The sequence below is a fragment of the Pseudorca crassidens genome, chromosome 2 (assembly GCF_039906515.1).
Source record: "Pseudorca crassidens isolate mPseCra1 chromosome 2, mPseCra1.hap1, whole genome shotgun sequence".
NCBI classification, from domain to species: domain Eukaryota; kingdom Metazoa; phylum Chordata; class Mammalia; order Artiodactyla; family Delphinidae; genus Pseudorca; species Pseudorca crassidens.
In genome coordinates, this window is record NC_090297.1 from 20,798,359 (window position 1) to 20,817,062 (window position 18,704).

The 18,704-nt window shown below is 48.5% G+C and overlaps 1 protein-coding gene across 3 annotated transcripts in view; it reads left to right on the top strand.

The window, feature by feature from the left end:
* The window catches only part of ARID1A (AT-rich interaction domain 1A), a 73,736-nt gene extending 56,057 nt beyond the window's left edge, over window positions 1–17,679 (top strand). For 2 of the 3 annotated variants that reach the window (XM_067724963.1, XM_067724961.1), the window contains exons 6-20: window positions 89–178; window positions 727–894; window positions 1,605–1,917; window positions 3,512–3,657; window positions 3,745–3,854; window positions 5,037–5,246; window positions 7,923–8,130; window positions 9,615–9,747; window positions 9,922–10,097; window positions 10,405–10,555; window positions 10,642–10,788; window positions 10,873–10,969; window positions 11,445–12,330; window positions 12,696–12,826; window positions 14,573–17,679. In XM_067724963.1, coding sequence (XP_067581064.1) covers window positions 89–178; window positions 727–894; window positions 1,605–1,917; window positions 3,512–3,657; window positions 3,745–3,854; window positions 5,037–5,246; window positions 7,923–8,130; window positions 9,615–9,747; window positions 9,922–10,097; window positions 10,405–10,555; window positions 10,642–10,788; window positions 10,873–10,969; window positions 11,445–12,330; window positions 12,696–12,826; window positions 14,573–16,303 — 4,697 coding nt within the window. In that variant the 3' untranslated portion in view covers window positions 16,304–17,679. The remainder of the gene's footprint in view (window positions 1–88; window positions 179–726; window positions 895–1,604; window positions 1,918–3,511; window positions 3,658–3,744; window positions 3,855–5,036; window positions 5,247–7,922; window positions 8,131–9,614; window positions 9,748–9,921; window positions 10,098–10,404; window positions 10,556–10,641; window positions 10,789–10,872; window positions 10,970–11,444; window positions 12,331–12,695; window positions 12,827–14,572) is intronic. The other variant, XM_067724962.1, reaches the window with a different exon arrangement.
* Window positions 17,680–18,704: the final 1,025 nt, after the last annotated feature.

Sequence of the window (18,704 nt, forward strand, 5' to 3'; positions counted from 1 at the left end):
GAATTTCCAGGCTATGGAATTCTAGTTGCGGCGGAATTCTAGTTCCAATTAGTCATAATTGGCTTACTTCTTTCTCTGTCTGGAGCAGGCAACCAGATGCCACCTCGGCCACCCAGTGGCCAGTCGGACAGCATCATGCATCCTTCTATGAACCAATCAAGCATTGCCCAAGATCGAGGTGAGAGGCTGGGCTTCAAGGGAGGGGGGAGCAGGGCAGAGGCAGACCTTGGATTGATTATCTGTGCAACAGCTTTTGGAGAACTGTATGACCATGAAGCTTAGGACAGTGTCAGCAGCAGGTTGTGAAGTTAGGATGGGCTTGGCCATCTTGGTGTCTCCAGAATTATGTTCCCCCACAGTCATTCTTTGTTGGTCATGTGTTTTGATGGATTTCCCCCCTACATTGTGCCTGATTTGGTCAGCAAATACTAAATACTCAGCATTGAATCTCTACCCTTTAAATACTACCTCTTTTTGGGGGGAGAGGGGGGGTCATTGCTGTTTGTTTTTTCAAACCTCCATTTAGTAGAAACAGTTGGCATGCCCTGGTTAATGGCTGTGTCACTTTTGAGTGTGCCTAAAAGAGCACACAATTTATACAGCAGATAAGAGCCCCCGTGCAAGTATTTGCTAAAGAAAACGTAGATGGTTAAGACCTAGGGTAAGGGAGAGCATTTGTTCTCATTGTATTGAGGTACTAACTTTATGGACACTACCCACAAATAGGTTACATGCAGAGGAACCCCCAGATGCCCCAGTACAGTTCCCCCCAGCCCGGGTCGGCCTTATCTCCACGTCAGCCTTCTGGAGGACAGATGCACACAGGCATGGGCTCCTACCAGCAGAACTCCATGGGGAGCTATGGTCCCCAGGGAAGTCAGTACGGCCCACAGGGTGAGTATACTACCGTAGGAGTACATGGAGGTGAGGCGAGAAAAGAGTTCCTTGTTTGATATGCTGCTCTCTGGGTTATTAGAGTAGAACTGTCCTTTGCCTTAAGTCCACCAAGGCCAGGCCCTTAAAGTAGGGCAGGACTGCCATCATTGGAAAGTCCTTGAATATCTCTGAGCCTCTGTTTCATCTCTAAAATGGGGATAAGGTATTTAGCCCAAGACTGAGCACAGACACTTAGTAAATGGTAATTACTGGTTATTAAACTTTTTTGAGTAAATTAGTCCTACTAGAGTAGATCTTTGCTCAAAATCAGCCCTAGGTGGATCTAAAGCTGAATTTCTTAAACAGAGCATGGAAGATGAGTATGTAGAAAGGAAAGAATTCTGGGCGTTGAAGGGCCTGGATAGCAGCGTAGCCAGCCTTGCCTGCCAGACAGCCTTGCTCTGTGCTGTGCTGTCCTTAAGATAAGGGGACGACTGAGGCCTGCCTTTAAATACTCCTGCCCCCCCCCCCACTTTTTTTGTTTTTAAATGGATCATGAAGTTTTGTTGTTGTTGTTTAAAGAGACCGTGAAATTGGTCTCTTTCCAGACCAAATATTGAATGATTCCCATTATTTGTTATCTTTGGAGTTTTAGAGTTGAGTGTTATTAGTGAGTTGCTAGTGAGTCACTAACCAAGTCTCTGCATCTTCTCTCCTTCCCCTCCCAGGAGGCTACCCCAGGCAGCCAAACTATAATGCCTTGCCCAATGCTAACTACCCCAGTGCAGGCATGGCTGGAAGCATGAACCCTATGGGTGCTGGAGGTCAGATGCATGGGCAGCCTGGCATCCCACCTTATGGCACACTCCCTCCAGGGAGAATGAGTCATGCCTCCATGGGCAACCGGCCTTATGGCCCTAACATGGCCAATATGCCACCTCAGGTTGGGTCAGGGATGTGTCCCCCACCAGGGGGTATGAACCGGAAAACTCAAGAAACTGCTGTCGCCATGCACGTTGCTGCCAACTCTATCCAGAACAGGTAAGGCCTGGGAAGTGAAGAGGGAGGGTATCAGTGCTAGGAAACTCATTGTAGAGTCATTTAGGTTGTTGAGATACTTCTGGACCTAAATCATGTTATCTTGGTAAATATGCATTTTATTGAGAGCTCTTTAGAAAACCAGGTTTCTTTACAGTGAAAAATATAGCAGGAATGCTGATTTGTAAGCATCTTAGATTGGTATCAAATTTCACATGACCAGATACCATATGTAAAGAACTTTATAAAGTATACATTATTTTGATTAGTAAAATAAGTCTTCAGAGTTTATTTCTTCTGCCAGTCTAGCTTCTTGGTTTCCAAAAGGATTTTTTTTTAAATGCAATTTTATTTATTTGTTTATTTATTTTTGGCTGCGTTGGCTCTTTGTTGCTGCATGCGGGCTTTCTCTGTTTGCGACGAATGGGGACTACTCTTCGTTGCGGTGCCCAGGCTTCTCATTGTGGTGGCTTCTCTTGTTGCGGAACACGGGCTCTAGGCGCGCAGGCTTCAGTAGTTGTGGCACGTGGGCTCAGTAGTTGTGGCTTGCAGGCTCTAGAGTGCAGGCTCAGTAGTTGTGGTGCACGGGCTTAGTTGCTCCGCAGCATGTGGGATCTTCCTGGACCAGGGCTCGAACCCATGCCCCCTGCACTGGCAGGCGGATTCTTAACCACTGCGCCACCAGGGAAGCCCTCCAAAAGGATTTTTAATGATTCACATGATTTGGATCTACGATGTAAGAAATGGAGGGTGGTGAGGTTGTGGTTTGCCATTTCTCCTACTCTTCTGTGTGGTCCTGTGTATTTGACTCTGGTGCAAAAGTGTAGAAGGCTCGTGTGATTTGGTTTAATGACTTCAAGATTCATCTCTTCTTCCTTGGCCACTGACTTCAGTGACTATGATTCTGCTGTTTTTGAAGTCTGTGTACCCCATTGTTGGTGCCTACAGTTCTTAAAGCGACTCTTACTGGGATGTTGATGAACCACGGTAGAATAGGGTGATTGACTATAAAGAGGTGGATTTGGTTCCCTGGTGGCCTAGTGTTTAGGACTCTGGGCTTTCACCGCCGTGGCCGTGGTTCAGTCCCTGGTCAGGGAACTGAGATCCTGCAAACCATGCAACACGGCCAAAAAATAAGTAAATAAGGGTTTTTTGAGGTATAATTTTAAAAATAAAATAAAAAGAATGCAAAGCCCCTCCAGGTGCCATGCTAGAGTAATAAAATTGAGCATTTAATCTAGGCCTTTTGCCATAGTGAGGGCCCTTAAATGGAAACACAGCTTGACTTTGGAGATGCCTTAAAAGGAAGCAGTATTTAAGAGGCACCGTAAGACTCCATTCTTCAAGGAGTGTATCCTTTAAAATTGAGCTGTGAGTTCCTTTTGGGAGCTTGCACCCTCTTAGAGCCGTTTGTGGGTGGTGGAAGATAAGAATATCTCTGTGCATGGTTGTGGTTTGCGGGAGCCATAAACTTTTTCCTTGTAAGCCTAACTAGATGATCTTGGCTCACACAGCCCTATTTAGCTCAAGTCCAAATCCGAAAGCTTAGTGTCTCTAACTCTTGTCTCTCTCTCACACTTTGCATCTTCTTCCTCAGGCCACCAGGCTACCCCAATATGAATCAAGGGGGCATAATGGGAACTGGACCTCCCTATGGACAAGGGATTAATAGTATGGCTGGCATGATCAACCCTCAGGGACCCCCATATCCCATGGGTGGAACCATGGCTAACAATTCAGCAGGTAAGTCCTAGTCATTGTTCACCCCAGGGATTTCTTCCAAAGTGATCTTCATGTCACAAACCTATTGGACTTTTTTCTCTTTTATAGGGATGGCAGCCAGCCCAGAGATGATGGGTCTTGGGGATGTCAAGTTAACTCCAGCCACCAAAATGAACAACAAGGCAGATGGGACACCCAAGACGGAATCTAAATCCAAGGTAATGATTTATATTTTGACCCCTCAACTTTCTGTCCCATCCTTTCAGTGATAGGAAGGAAAAAGAAGAGAGGGTGATTAGATTCCAGCCTTTTATGACACCAACTAGATAATCTTGGAAAAGAGTGCTGTCACCTCTTCTTACCATGAAGGGTCCCAGGATAATAGTTCACTGAATTGGGTTTGAGTTAGCCTAAGGGGTCCTAACGTAAATAACATGTTCTCACAGCTGTCTGATATGGAGGAAATGCCAGACCTGCAGAGTAGAATTCTCTGCACTGCTCTCTCTGAAACTGTGACCCTTGTCCTTATGCATTGATAGATGGTGTATGCCATGGGGGACTAGTTCTTCTCTTCCTGGACCTTACTCAGAACAGCAGGAATGGTTGGTGCCCTACGTTCTATAAAGTGGGAGACGAGGCAGGTGGGGTTTTGGGTCCTTGGCCTCTCTTAGATTGGTCCTGAGTGTGCTATTGGTTGGACTGTGTGGCATTTTGGGGACCTGCTCAGTATTTAAGTCATTTAAATTATTTCGGCCCTTTGTCATGCCTCATTTTCCCTATCTTATAAAGTAGGGGAAATCAAAATCATAACTGCCACCTCTTGTGGACGTTCACCTCTGGCTTCTAGACCCTTTTAGTCATCCTCATGTCTTGGATAGGATATCCAAAGCCATTCAAGCAGGACCCTTCCTTTCTTGAGAGGAGGAAGAGTTGGCTTTCATTTTAGTCAGTTGTCTCAAGGTCATGTTTTGTGTTTCTTGAGTTCTCTGAAACAGTCTGTAAAAGTGTGTCCAGGCTCCTGGGTAGTAGTATGGGAGTAGTGACATTGATGTCAGGTGGACAAGGGTTTGACTCTCAGTCCTGCTACTTAAAAGCTATGAGATCTCAGGCATGGCCTCCTTGTGTTTGCTACCTTATCTTTTAAGAGCAGGATAATTTATAATACCTAATGTGTAAAGGCCTCTAGCACAGCACTCAATACATAACACATAGGCAGTGTTAGCTTTCTTTCTTTATAGGAACGTCTATCTCCCTTTTGGTTTTTGTGAAGGCAGTGCAGATGTTAGTGGCCACCCCAGAATGAGAAGCTTTACCACTGCCCTAATCGAGGGATTTCTAAGACCCCTAGCATAGGCTTTGAATCTGACCAGTTCCTAAGAATCTTGACCTGCCCCTTTCAGAAATCCAGTTCTTCTACTACAACCAATGAGAAGATCACCAAGTTGTATGAGCTGGGTGGTGAGCCTGAGAGGAAGATGTGGGTGGACCGTTATCTGGCCTTCACGGAGGAGAAGGCCATGGGCATGACAAATCTGCCTGCTGTGGGTAGGAAACCTCTGGACCTGTACCGCCTCTATGTGTCTGTGAAGGAAATTGGTGGATTGACTCAGGTGAGTGCCTGGCACTTGGCTTCCCCTGTGGTTTCAACAAGCCTCTCTCTAGGTACTCAGTGGCATCACTGGTGCCATGCATCCCACAGGCACATCACCCTCTCCTGCTGCTCTCTGAGTCACATACTGACAGACCAGGGAGCTCGGGCCTTCCAGAAGATAAGGCAAAGGGAGGAGGCTGAGACCTCCGTGGGTAGTGTAAAGTATTAGCATTAACTTACCATGTGTCCAGAGTCCCCCTGGGTTGCAAAAATCGGGCAAGTCTGTGGGCATTCTGATTCCATGGCAGGCAGTTTGGAGTAGTAGACAAGGGCAAGGTTCAGGGATGGGTCTGGAAAAAAAAAAAGAGAGATGGGTCTGGTTTTGAATTCTTTCTTAGCCACTTACGATATATGTGACCTTAATCGAGGTATATAACTACTCCGAGCCCTCGTTTTCCTTATTTGGAATGTAGGGACAGTGTGTATCCTGTTGAGACTGTCGAAAGCTGGGGATAATCAAACAGCTTTCAGCAAGATTTCTGTCACATAAATTGGTCTACAGTATGGTACAAGGGAAGCCAGAGTGGTTGCTGATCCTTTCATTCTAGGAAGCTTCCCAATGGAGATGGGATTTCAGGAGCTATTAAATAGAAATAGTTTATGAAGGAAGAAGTAGGTGGGAAATTGTGTTTAGTCACTCTGTATGGGAGACTTAAGTGATTGGGTTAATCTCCACTGGAAACCTCTGAACTGAGCACCAGCCTGAGCCTTGCGCCTGCCCTAATAACTTATATCTTTGTTTTACACTCAGCCCAGGAGTCAAACAGGTGAGGCAACGCTGGCAGACAGCCCACTGTGCCTTGCAAACTTTCCTCCTATGTATGTTCTGTAGTCATCATACCGGGAGCCTGCTATTGGATCTGAGTGTGTGGCTGAGCTCAGGGGGAGGCGTCGTGGGGAGGGGTGTATTCCAAACCTTCTAAATCAGAAGAGAAAACAGCTGTCACCAGCAGAAAAGAAAATGATTGGAATGAAGCCAACCAACAGTCAGTTATGAATTCCTTCTCCCTCAGGCTTCGTTCCCCTCCCCCACAAAAGGAAAACAAAATAAAGCAAGACACGTGCACACCACCACATAACGAGCGTGGGAAGCCGAGCCACAGCAGGCTTCTGAGGTGACCCTGGGTTCATTCCTGCCATTCTCCCTGGTATTGAGCTCTCGTAGTCAGGGCTCTTCTACCTGAAGGGAAAGGGGGCATTGGGTTAGGTTTGGCACACTGTTGATTGTGTGGGCTTCTGGGTTCACTGGACCTAAAATGAGATATAGAGGGAATCCCAAAGCCTGGGTCTGTCTTCCAGTTTGCAAAAGGTTGCCAACCTTTTAGATGCAGTGATGTGATTAAACTCTAAAGACAGAGTTCAGAGAAGAAAGAGTGCTGTTACGAGTTAGTTTGTGAAGGCTCCAAGAAGGCAAAAGATGAGACCTGAGCTTTTCTGAAGGATTAGTAGGGTTTAGGTAGAGGGCGGGGGAGGGAGGAGGCAGTTGACTGGCCCACCTGTCATGCTGATGGGAAAGAGTCTGGAGTATACCCTACCAGTGCCACCTCCAACCTTCAAGACTCTGCTCAGATATTGCCTGCTCTAGGAAGTGTTCGTCTAGGTTGTTCCTTTCTTTGCTGCCTTATCACTCTTCTCTGGTGTCACAGGTACCAGACCAGCAGGTATCAAAACATATTGAACTCCCTGTGGATTGGGACTGGAAAGTCAGTGTTTCTAGCCTTGAGAGACAGGCTTATCACATGGTGGATGAATAAACATAAGAATACATGAAGGGGACTTCCATGGCGGTCCAGTGGTTCAGACTCCGCTCTTCCACTGCAGGGGGCATGGGATCCTTCCCTGGTTGGGGAACTAAGATCCCGCATGCCGCGCAGAGCGCCCAAAAAAAGGAATACGTGAAGAAGGAGACCTGCCTGGCTAAAGCAGACAGACCAAGTGTAGGGACTGGGGGACTGGTCTTGATCAGTGTGTGCTGAAGCTGAGGAGAGGAGGCAGAACTGTAGGCCGGCCGCTGGGAAGGGGCAAAGGAGTCATAGGGTCTGAAGCATCTCCCGGACAATCAAGACAGTGACTGCTGAGGGAAAGGGGCTTGTAGTTATATGTCCTTGAGATGCAGGGAGCAGTGACGCAGAGTATCAAATTTGGAAGGAGCCCCACACTGAGAAAAAAAATCAGTTATGAAAACCCCCAGTTTGACAAAGTAAAAGTCAAGCAGCGTGGTCGTTGATATTGCCACACGTCTCCATTTTATAAAATGTTAGTTTTTATCAGTTCATTTAAAATATGATTTGGATCTGATGGTGATTTGCACATCATTTCTCAGCAGTACACTTGTGTAAAGCAAAGCCCATACCTTCTGAATTACATTCTCTCTAATAGTGGTGTAAGGTTTGCCCTATTTTGAATAAGCACTGTCTGACAGTTGCAGTGATCTGTGGATAAAACCTGCTGAGGGTAGAGGGAAGCCATGGATTTAATGTTTATTGTGGACTCTCCACAAGCAAGGTTAACTTTTGTGGTTAACGGAACTGTGATATCACAAGATGAGTACCTGGTAGCCTGATGGGGTTTGGGGTATGTGGGCAGGAAGACCAGATGGAAGATGTACCCCCAACTCTTCTGGTTGGTTGTACAGGTCAACAAGAACAAAAAATGGCGGGAACTTGCGACCAACCTCAATGTCGGCACCTCAAGCAGTGCTGCCAGCTCCTTGAAAAAGCAGTACATCCAATGTCTCTATGCCTTTGAGTGCAAGATCGAACGGGGAGAAGACCCTCCCCCAGACATCTTTGCAGCTGCTGATTCCAAGAAGTCCCAGCCCAAGATCCAGCCTCCCTCTCCTGGTAAGGATTGGGTGAGCAGCCTCACCAAGGCTCACCCTTCAAGGGTAGCATTCAATGGACTTGACATGGGGAGTGGGAAGGGTAAGCTGGGACGAAGTGAGAGCGTGGCACGGACATATATACACTACCAAATGTAAAACCGATAGCTAGTGGGAAGCAGCCGCATAGCACAGGGAGATCAGCTCGGTGCTTTGTGACCACCTAGAGGGGTGGGAGAGGGAGGGTGGGAGGAAAGAGATATGGGGATATATGTATATGTATAGCTGATTCACTTTGTTATACAGCAGCAATTAACACAACATTGTAAAGCAATTATACTCCAATAAAGATGTTTTAAAAAAATGAAAAAAATAAAAGGGGTAGCATTCAAGGGTCCAGGTTCCTTATTCACCAGTGCCTGCCACCAGGGATGTGTGCTTTGCCTTGTCCTACCACAGAGCTTAACAGGTTGGCAGACTAAAGAGCGGGCAGTGGCGACTCCCTTGGGAGATAGTTTGCAGCAGCCCTTAAGTTTTAATTTTCATTGTGCACCTGGCGTCTTGCCAAATGTTTGTAAACTAGTGAGTGGGAGGGACACCAAAGGAGTCGGGAAATCTGACAAATAGCAGTGAGGCAGGGCCATCTGGGAGCTTTGGCTCACTGATGTCAGCGCCTTAGAATGCAGCTCAGACTAGAGCCCTGAATTCCCCAGGGAGCTGAGATGGTAATGAATGGGAAGGAGGGGGTGGGGAGGGAACATGAATGGAGCTCTCTGCTGGGAGTGCCTCTGCCCACCCTGCTTTCTGAGAGGAGGATGGGGCCTGGACAAGCATGGGGAGGGAAGAAGGCCAGGGCTCCTAGAAGGTGGGTGTAAACACATGCGCCCTGGTGTTGACCTCTGAGGGTATAGTGAGTGCCTGAGATGACTCATCAGCTGGGGAGGCCTAATCAGTGGGATATCTGCTGCTGGGAATGGTAGCTAATGGAGACATTAATTATGGGTAGTTCTGTGCTCATCAGCTTAAGGGAACATTTGAAACTGCACAGTGCCACTGGGTTAGATGCTTGAGAATAGGAGTTCCTGGGCTCCTGCAGTGTTCTGCAGGTTTGGGGCAAGATGGAACCTCCCCATCTAGCATTCCAGGGCCTCTTACTGGGAGCTTGTGTACCAGCATAACAATGTGTTATAGGTTAGGTAGGGTCCTTGGGGGAAGTAAAGAAAAGTAGTCAGGGAAGCTGACAGACTCAAGGAATCACCAGCATGTTGATGGCATCGCCACACCACTCCTGGTCTCCAAATGTGAACAGCAGCAAAAAGCGATAGCGCTGTCAGATTTCCTTCTTTATTACTGGCCTTGCAGATCCTCTCTTGAGGAGGGTTATTTAGGTTTTAAAGAACCCTAGTTCTAGCCTTATAATGATCTGCTTCAAAGAGATCCTAGGGCATTTGTGTGTTGCTGTGAGAGTTAAACACTTTCCTGCTCACCCTGCATCTCTGTCCACAGCGGGATCAGGGTCAATGCAGGGGCCACAGACACCTCAGTCAACCAGCAGTTCCATGGCAGAAGGGGGAGACCTGAAGCCACCAACTCCAGCATCCACACCACACAGCCAGATCCCCCCCTTGCCAGGCATGAGGTAAGGCCTGGAACAGGGACAGGTGGTTTGGGGGATCCTGGACAGAAGTGCATGAGCTCCTGTGCAGCCCAGGGCGGTCCCTGCTCTGCCTGTCCAACCAGTGACTCCCATGTGCCTTGCATTATTGGAGGAATTCCTTTATTTGGGGTCTAATTGGCTTTCCTCACTCTGGAGCAGGAGCAATTCGGTCGGGATCCAGGATGCCTTTCCTGATGGAAGTGACCCCACATTCCAAAAGCGGAATTCCATGACTCCAAACCCTGGGTACCAGCCCAGTATGAATACCTCTGACATGATGGGGCGCATGTCCTACGAGCCAAATAAGGATCCTTATGGCAGCATGAGGAAAGGTGACCAACTGCTGTTTGCCTTACTTCCTTGAGGACGGGGAATTGCGGGGGCGGTGGGTAGACTTGAGAGTGATTTAAGGTTTCTTGTCGAGCCATCCTCCCTTCTTGTCTCCCTCTCCCTGGCCTCACCTTGTCATCCCTTTATCAGTGTGTTTTCTTTGCTGGTTGGGGCCATTTTAGATCTCTGTTAAAGACCTGGTACAAACCTGAGCTCTGAAGAGGGCCTGGGTCTTTGGGGCAGGCAAGGTATAGGCTGCTACGCCTACTGACGAACCAGTTTGCTCATCGTCTTCCCTTTTGCTCTTAGCTCCGGGGAGTGATCCCTTCATGTCCTCAGGTCAGGGCCCTAACGGCGGGATGGGGGACCCCTACAGTCGAGCTGCCGGCCCTGGGCTGGGAAATGTGGCGATGGGACCGCGACAGCACTATCCCTATGGAGGTCCTTATGACAGAGTGAGGTAAGCACGCCCCACCTCCCACCCCTGTCCCACACCAGCACCCCACAACTATCATGGACTCAACCTGCTTCTCCAATTTTGTTTAGGACGGAGCCCGGAATAGGACCCGAGGGAAACATGGGCACTGCAGCCCCACAGCCGAATCTCATGCCTTCCAACCCAGACTCGGGGATGTATTCTCCTAGCCGTTACCCCGCACAGCCGCAGCCGCAGCCGCAGCCGCAGCAGCAACGGTAAGTAAAACCTGGTCTCAGTGCCACTGTGGCTCAGGCTTCCCCACTTCCCACCCTGATCCTCTGTTTCTCTCCTTCCTGCAGACATGATTCCTATGGCAATCAGTTCTCCGCTCAAGGCACCCCTTCCAGCAGCCCCTTCCCCAGCCAGCAGACCACGATGTATCAGCAGCAGCAGCAGGTGAGGAGGGTAGCGGGTGAGCTGACACACAGGTTCCCCCGAGAGCCAGTTAGAAGGCTAAGTTGTGCAGTCTGTGAAGTCCACTTTAGATTCTTTGGTGTTCTTCTCCCACCCCGATGGCCGCTTCTGTCTGAAGAGCCAGGCCCTCAGTCTCTTCCCTGTTTGGAGTCTAGTCCCGTCTCTAGTTCTCCAAAAGGGTTAGAAACAGGCCTTATTTTGAGTTTTGAACTTTTCCACATTTTTCTACTTAGAGCAAGGGAGAGCCAGAGGGAATAGAGAATGATTCTTGCTTTCAGAAACAACTTCAAAAGATAACTCATAAAGGTGATTCCTTTGTTCCCTTGGAGTCTGTGTCCTCTCTTCTAGAGGGGCAGAAGTAAGCCCAGCAGGTGTCTGGTGTAGCATCTGGGCAGCTGTGGGTCTTGTGTCCCTGAGTGCAGAGTATTAACCTTTCCTGTGCTTGTCCCCGTCTTAGAATTACAAGCGGCCGATGGATGGCACATATGGCCCTCCTGCCAAGAGGCACGAAGGGGAGATGTACAGTGTGCCGTACAGCACGGGGCAGGGGCAGCCCCAGCAGCAGCAGTTGCCCCCAGCCCAGCCCCAGCCTGCCAGCCAGCAACAAGCTGCTCAGCCTTCCCCTCAGCAAGATGTGTACAACCAGTATGGCAATGCCTATCCTGCCACTGCTGCTACTGAGCGCCGACCAGCAGGCGGCCCCCAGAACCAGTTTCCATTCCAGTTTGGCCGAGACCGTGTCTCAGCACCCCCTGGCTCCAGTGCCCAGCAGAACATGCCACCGCAGATGATGGGCGGCCCCATACAGGCATCGGCTGAGGTTGCTCAGCAAGGCACCATGTGGCAGGGGCGTAATGACATGACCTACAGTTACGCCAACAGGCAGAGCACGGGCTCTGCCCCGCAAGGTGCTGCCTATCATGGCGTGAACCGAACAGATGAAATGCTGCACACGGATCAGAGAGCCAACCATGAAGGCCCATGGCCTTCCCATGGCACACGCCAGCCCCCATATGGTCCTTCTGCCCCCGTGCCCCCCATGACAAGGCCCCCTCCATCCAACTACCAGCCCCCACCAAGCATGCAGAATCACATTCCTCAGGTATCCAGCCCTGCTCCCCTGCCCCGGCCAATGGAGAACCGCACCTCTCCTAGCAAGTCTCCATTCCTGCACTCCGGGATGAAGATGCAGAAGGCAGGTCCCCCAGTACCTGCCTCACACATAGCACCTGCCCCTGTGCAGCCCCCTATGATTCGGCGGGACATCACCTTCCCACCTGGCTCTGTTGAAGCCACACAGCCTGTGTTGAAGCAGAGGAGGCGGCTCACGATGAAAGACATCGGTAAGGAGACCTCCTTGATTGGGTTGCTTAATCTGCCTCTTTACATCTTGTTCATTGTTCTCTCTCCATCCTGATGTTCTGGATGAATTAAAATCTGGTCCAGTGTTGACTAAAGTAGAGCCAAAGAACTTTGGGTAAGGAAGAAATCAGCTGATGTCAGGCTTTACTAAAGGAATTGCCACACAGTGATGTCCTAAGAGAGCCTAGAAGCCATGAGGGGCAGATGTGTGTCATCTCCCAGATTGGAACTGCCTCTCACCATGTGTTCTCTTCAGAGTAGCCTGACTGATGAGCCAGCTCTGGGGTGGGGGGTGCCTCCTGCCAACCTGGGCTTGGTGGATGGACGACGTGGAGGTTTATTTCAGGAACCCCGGAGGCATGGCGGGTAATGATGTCCCTCAAGTCTGGGCTGCTGGCAGAGAGCACGTGGGCATTAGACACCATTAACATCCTGCTGTATGATGACAACAGCATCATGACTTTCAACCTCAGTCAGGTGAGTACAGGTGCCCGGGGAAGATTGGGAGGGCCTGGGATCTTCTTGAAGGAGATGATGCTAAGTGACCAGGGAATTAAGCCATCCCTGGCCAACATGGTCTCCTTTCTCTCACTTGCTGTCTGATACCTTCTATGCCAGTACTTTGCCACCAGCCATGGGCCTAGAATACTGAGAACAATAATTGTGTAATTTAGTCAATCAGGATTGACTTCAAAGGGAGAAACTTGTTGGTATTGGTAAGAAATGCAGATTCTGTTGACGTCAGTGAGGACACCATATTTTTTAGACTACCAAGAAGAACCTGTTGTCTGTCAGTGAGTAGAGCAGTTTCTTTATTTTCCCTTTCTTTCTTCATCCACTCCGAATAGAAGAGGTCTTTCTTGATCCCATTTTTCCTAAGGTGTAGAATGGGAAGGGTAAAGAAGTGCACGCTGCTGGGCGGGGGCTGGGGGGGCAGTTAATGTAGAGGTGGTTTTCCAGACCTTTTCTCCATAGACACGCACCTGGAGTTTTCTCAGCTGGGAAGAGTTTCTTCTGCACTATCCTACTCTTTCTTTTGATCATCCTCAGCACCTACCAGCCCATCTGTTTAGGAGTTGACTAGGGGGGCATCGTTATTAATAGTTCCCATTTACTGTGCCCTCACTTTGTGCTAGGTACTTCATATTTTCTTTTGTGTCATCCTCACTGCAGCCTTCTGAGGCAGATGTGGCCTCTTAGAGATGAGTAAATAGGCTCAGAGTCTTATCTTTGCCCAGGTTCACACAGCTGTTAGCAGTCTTTCTGAATCCAAAGCCTGCTTCCCATGAGAAAGAAAAGGAACAAATATTGATGGAGCAATTTCCATAAGCCAGGCACTTGACATATTCCATTTAGACGTTAGAACAAGCCTGTAAAGTTTAGGAATGTGCATCATTTTCAGTGGAAAGATAGGAAAGCTACAGCTCAGAGAGTTTAAATCATACAGATAGTTCCTGGGGAAGCCAGGATTCAAACCTGGGTCTTTGTTTAAGTCTAAAGCCCTGTGTTTTCCTTTCTGCTGTACTCTTTAGCCAGAGATTAATCTGACTGGAGATTAATGTTTTCTGCTGGGAGTAGTAAATGGCCTGTACAGAATCTAAGCTGAAATTTGGGTCTGTCTGGCACCAGCTTGGAACAGTGTTTAGAGAATATAAGCCTCATCCCACTCATTATGTTACATGACGCACAGAGGTCCAGCCTCCTGGAAAAGTTGGGGAGCTTGGGGAAGAGAGCAAATGAATATCTGTCCACCCTGCATTGTGTTGGAAGGTGTTATCCCACCATGCCTAGCCTTGGGCTCCACTTGGCAATGGAATGTAGAGAGTGTCCTAAGAGGGACAATGGCAGTGACCAACGGGTAGGAAACTGGGCCTGGTGAAGAGAAGCAGAAATTGGTTGAGAAAGGTGAGGCTGAGAGGTGGGTGGCACTGGTAGGTGAGGTGCAGGGTTGCTGGTCAGTGGTCCATCTGCTGAAGCAGGCTTGTGTGAAGATTGTTTGGGCAGAAGGAAGAATTTTGTGCTAAGCAGAGGAGAGTTCAAATGACTTGATTTGTGGAGAGCCTTTGGGAAAGGAGAACTCTGACTCTCCCAGTGATACAGACATCTGACCTAGAAGGGAAGAGGGGAGATTAGATAGAAGACCTTGGCAGGCCTCTCAAGTCAAGGATTCTCTTCTTAGCCCACTTTTCTCCCTTAATTTATTTCCTGTTCTTTCTCTTCTAGCTCCCAGGGTTGCTAGAGCTCCTTGTGGAATATTTCCGACGTTGCCTGATTGAGATCTTTGGCATTTTAAAGGAGTATGAGGTGGGTGACCCAGGACAGAGAACACTACTGGACCCTGGGAGATTCAGCAAAGCGTCTAGTCCGGCTCCTATGGAGGGGGTGGAGGAGGAAGACCTTCTAGGTCCCAAACTAGAGGAGGAAGAAGAGGAGGAAGTAATTGAAAATGATGAGGAGATGGCCTTTGCGGGCAAGGACAAAGCCGCCTCAGAGAATAGTGAGGAGAAACTGATTAGTAAGTTTGACAGGCTTCCAGTAAAGATCGTGCAAAAGAATGACCCGTTCGTGGTGGACTGCTCAGATAAGCTTGGGCGCGTGCAGGAGTTTGACAGTGGCTTGCTGCACTGGCGGATTGGTGGGGGGGACACCACTGAGCATATCCAGACCCACTTTGAGAGCAAAACAGAGCTGCTGCCTTCCCGGCCTCATGTACCCTGCCCACCAGTCACTCGGAAGTATGTCACAGCAGTAGAGGGTACACCAGGGACAACAGAGCAGGAGGGCCCCCCGACTGATGGCCCTCCAGAAAAACGGATCACAGCCACTATGGATGACATGTTGTCCACCCGGTCTAGCACACTGACCGAGGAGGGAGCTAAGAGTGTAGAGGCCACCAAGGAAAGCAGCAAGTTTCCATTTGGCATCAGCCCAGCACAGAGCCATCGGAACATCAAGATCCTAGAGGATGAACCCCACAGTAAAGATGAGACCCCACTGTGTACCCTTCTGGACTGGCAGGATTCCCTTGCCAAACGCTGCGTCTGTGTCTCCAATACCATCCGAAGTCTGTCATTTGTGCCAGGCAACGACTTTGAGATGTCCAAGCACCCGGGGCTGCTGCTCATCCTGGGCAAGCTGATCCTTCTGCACCACAAGCACCCGGAACGGAAGCAGGCGCCACTGACTTACGAGAAGGAGGAGGAGCAGGACCAAGGGGTGAGCTGCAACAAAGTGGAGTGGTGGTGGGACTGCTTGGAGATGCTTCGGGAAAACACCTTGGTCACGCTCGCCAACATTTCGGGGCAGTTGGACCTCTCCCCATACCCAGAGAGCATTTGCCTGCCTGTCCTGGATGGACTCCTACACTGGGCAGTCTGCCCTTCAGCTGAAGCCCAGGACCCCTTCTCCACCCTGGGCCCCAACGCCGTCCTCTCCCCACAGAGACTGGTCTTGGAAACCCTCAGCAAACTCAGCATCCAGGACAACAATGTGGACCTGATCCTGGCCACACCCCCCTTCAGCCGCCTGGAGAAGTTGTACAGCACCATGGTGCGCTTCCTCAGTGACCGAAAGAACCCGGTGTGCCGGGAGATGGCTGTGGTACTGCTAGCCAACCTGGCACAGGGTGACAGCCTGGCGGCCCGTGCCATTGCAGTGCAGAAAGGCAGCATCGGCAACCTCCTGGGCTTCCTGGAGGATAGCCTTGCTGCCACACAGTTCCAGCAGAGCCAGGCCAGCCTGCTCCACATGCAGAACCCGCCCTTTGAGCCAACTAGTGTGGACATGATGCGACGGGCTGCCCGTGCGCTGCTGGCCCTGGCCAAGGTGGACGAGAACCACTCGGAGTTCACGCTGTATGAGTCACGGCTGTTGGACATCTCGGTATCACCGTTGATGAACTCATTGGTTTCACAAGTCATTTGCGATGTACTGTTTTTGATTGGCCAGTCATGACAGCCGTGGGACACCTCCCTCCCTGTGTGCGTGTGCGTGTGTGGAGAACTTAGAAACTGACTGTTGCCCTTTATTTATGCAAAACCACCTCAGAATCCAGTTTACCCTGTGCTGTCCAGCTTCTCCCTTGGAAAAAAAAGTCTCTCCTATTTCTCTTTTCTCTTCCTTCTCGCCCCTTCTTCCTCCCGATCTTTCTATTCCCTGTCCTCACTTTACTCCCCTCAGGACCCTGCCCTATTTGAAAAGACAAAGCTCTGCCTACATAGAAGACTTTTTTTATTTTAACCAAAGTTACTGTCGTTTACAGTGAGTTTGGGGAAAAAAAAATAAAAATAAAAATGGCTTTCCCAGTCCTTGCATCAAGGGGATGCCACATTTCATAATGTTTTTAATGGTTAAAAAAAACAAAAAACAAAAAAACAAAAAAAAAAGGAAAAAAAAAAACAAAAAAAAACCCCTGAAGGACAAAAATGGTGACTGCTGAACTGTGTATGGTTTATTGTTGTACATTCACAATCTTGCAGGAACCGAGAAGTTCGCAGTTGTGGACAAACCCTGTTCACTGGAGAGGCCTGTGCAGTAGAGTGTAGACCCTTTCATGTACTGTACTGTACACCTGATACTGTAAACATACTGTAATAATAATGTCTCACATGGAAACAAGAGAAAACGCTGGGTCAGCAGCAAGCTGTAGTTTTTAAAAATGTTTTTAGTTAAACGTTGAGGAGAAAAAAAAAAAAAAGGCTTTTCCCCCAAAGTATCATGTGTGAACCTACAACACCCTGACCTCTTTCTCTCCTCCTTGATTGTATGAATAACCCTGAGATCACCTCTTAGAACTGGTTTTAACCTTTAGCTGCAGCGGCTGCGCTGCCACGTGTGTATATATATGACGTTGTACATTGCACATACCCTTGGATCCCCACAGTTTGGACCCCCTCCCAGCTACCCCTTTATAGTATGACGAGTTAACAAGTTGGTGACCTGCACAAAGCGAGACACAGCTATTTAATCTCTTGCCAGACATCGCCCCTCTTGGTGCGATGCTGTACAGGTCTCTGTAAAAAGTCCTTGCTGTCTCAGCAGCCAATCAACTTATAGTTTATTTTTTTCTGGGTTTTTGTTTTGTTTTGTTTTCTTTCTAATCGAGGTGTGAAAAAGTTCTAGGTTCAGTTGAAGTTCCTGATGAAGAAACACAATTGAGATTTTTTCAGTGATAAAATCTGCATATTTGTATTTCAAACAATGTAGCTAAAACTTGATGTAAATTCCTCCTTTTTTCCTTTTTTGGCTTAATGAATATCATTTATTCAGTATGAAATCTTTATACTATATGTTCCACGTGTTAAGAATAAATGTACATTAAATCTTGGTAAGACGTTTGTGAAGCTTTTTATTTTTAAACTGTTTAAAATCTTGACCCTTTTGGGGGTGTTGGGGAGCTGGTCCTGTCCTTGCGAGTCCCCCTTGGTATACTCTCTCCCTAAATGGTGGCATCCTGGACCCTGTCATTTCTGCACCATATTCACTTGACCTTCCACAGTGTAAGTCTGACTTTAAGAGAGCTGTAGAGATGATTTTACCTGCAGAAGAAGTTCTAGGCATAAAAAGCTTGTTAGCCTCTTGAAGTAAAGTGGGTTTAAGTAGCCAAAGAAATTGATGATACTCTAGGAAAAAACTTTTGGAAATAGTTGGCAAAGGGAGGATCTCCATTTTTCTTAGAAATATTTTAAAAGACCATTATCTGGAGTCAGCCTCCAACTTAACCATTTATTTCTCCAGACCAGCTCTCTTCCCTGATTCCAGATTAGAGCATTCAGCTGCCTTTTTAAAAAAATGTTTAATCTATTTATCTATTTATTTATTTATTTATGGCTGCGTTGGGTCTGTTGCTGCGCGTGGGCTTTCCCTAGTTGCAGCGAGCAGGGGCCACTATTCATCGTGGTGCATGTGCGGTGGCTTCTCTTGTTGCAAAGCATGGGCTGCAGGCGCACGGGCTTCAGTAGTTGTGGCTCATGGGCTGTAGAGTGCAGGCCCAGTAGTTGTGGCATGTGGGCCGAGTTGCTCCATGGCATGTGGGATCTTCCCGGACCAGGGCTTGAATTCGTGTCCCCTGCATTGGCAGGCGGATCCCTAACCACTGTGCCACCAGGGTAGCCCTCAGCTGCCTTCTTGACATCTCTGCTTGAAAGTTTAATATGAATATGCCTAAGATGCCCTGTCTTCCCCTAGAAACCTGCTTCTCCCATAGTTTTCTCAGGAAATGGCAACTCCATCGCTTGGCCAAAAACATCCTTGACTCCTTTCATTTCCACATCCAGTCTGTTAGCTCTCTTCAAAAAATAATCCTCAGTCCAGCTACTACCACTAGTTCAAGACACCATCATATCTTTCTTGAACT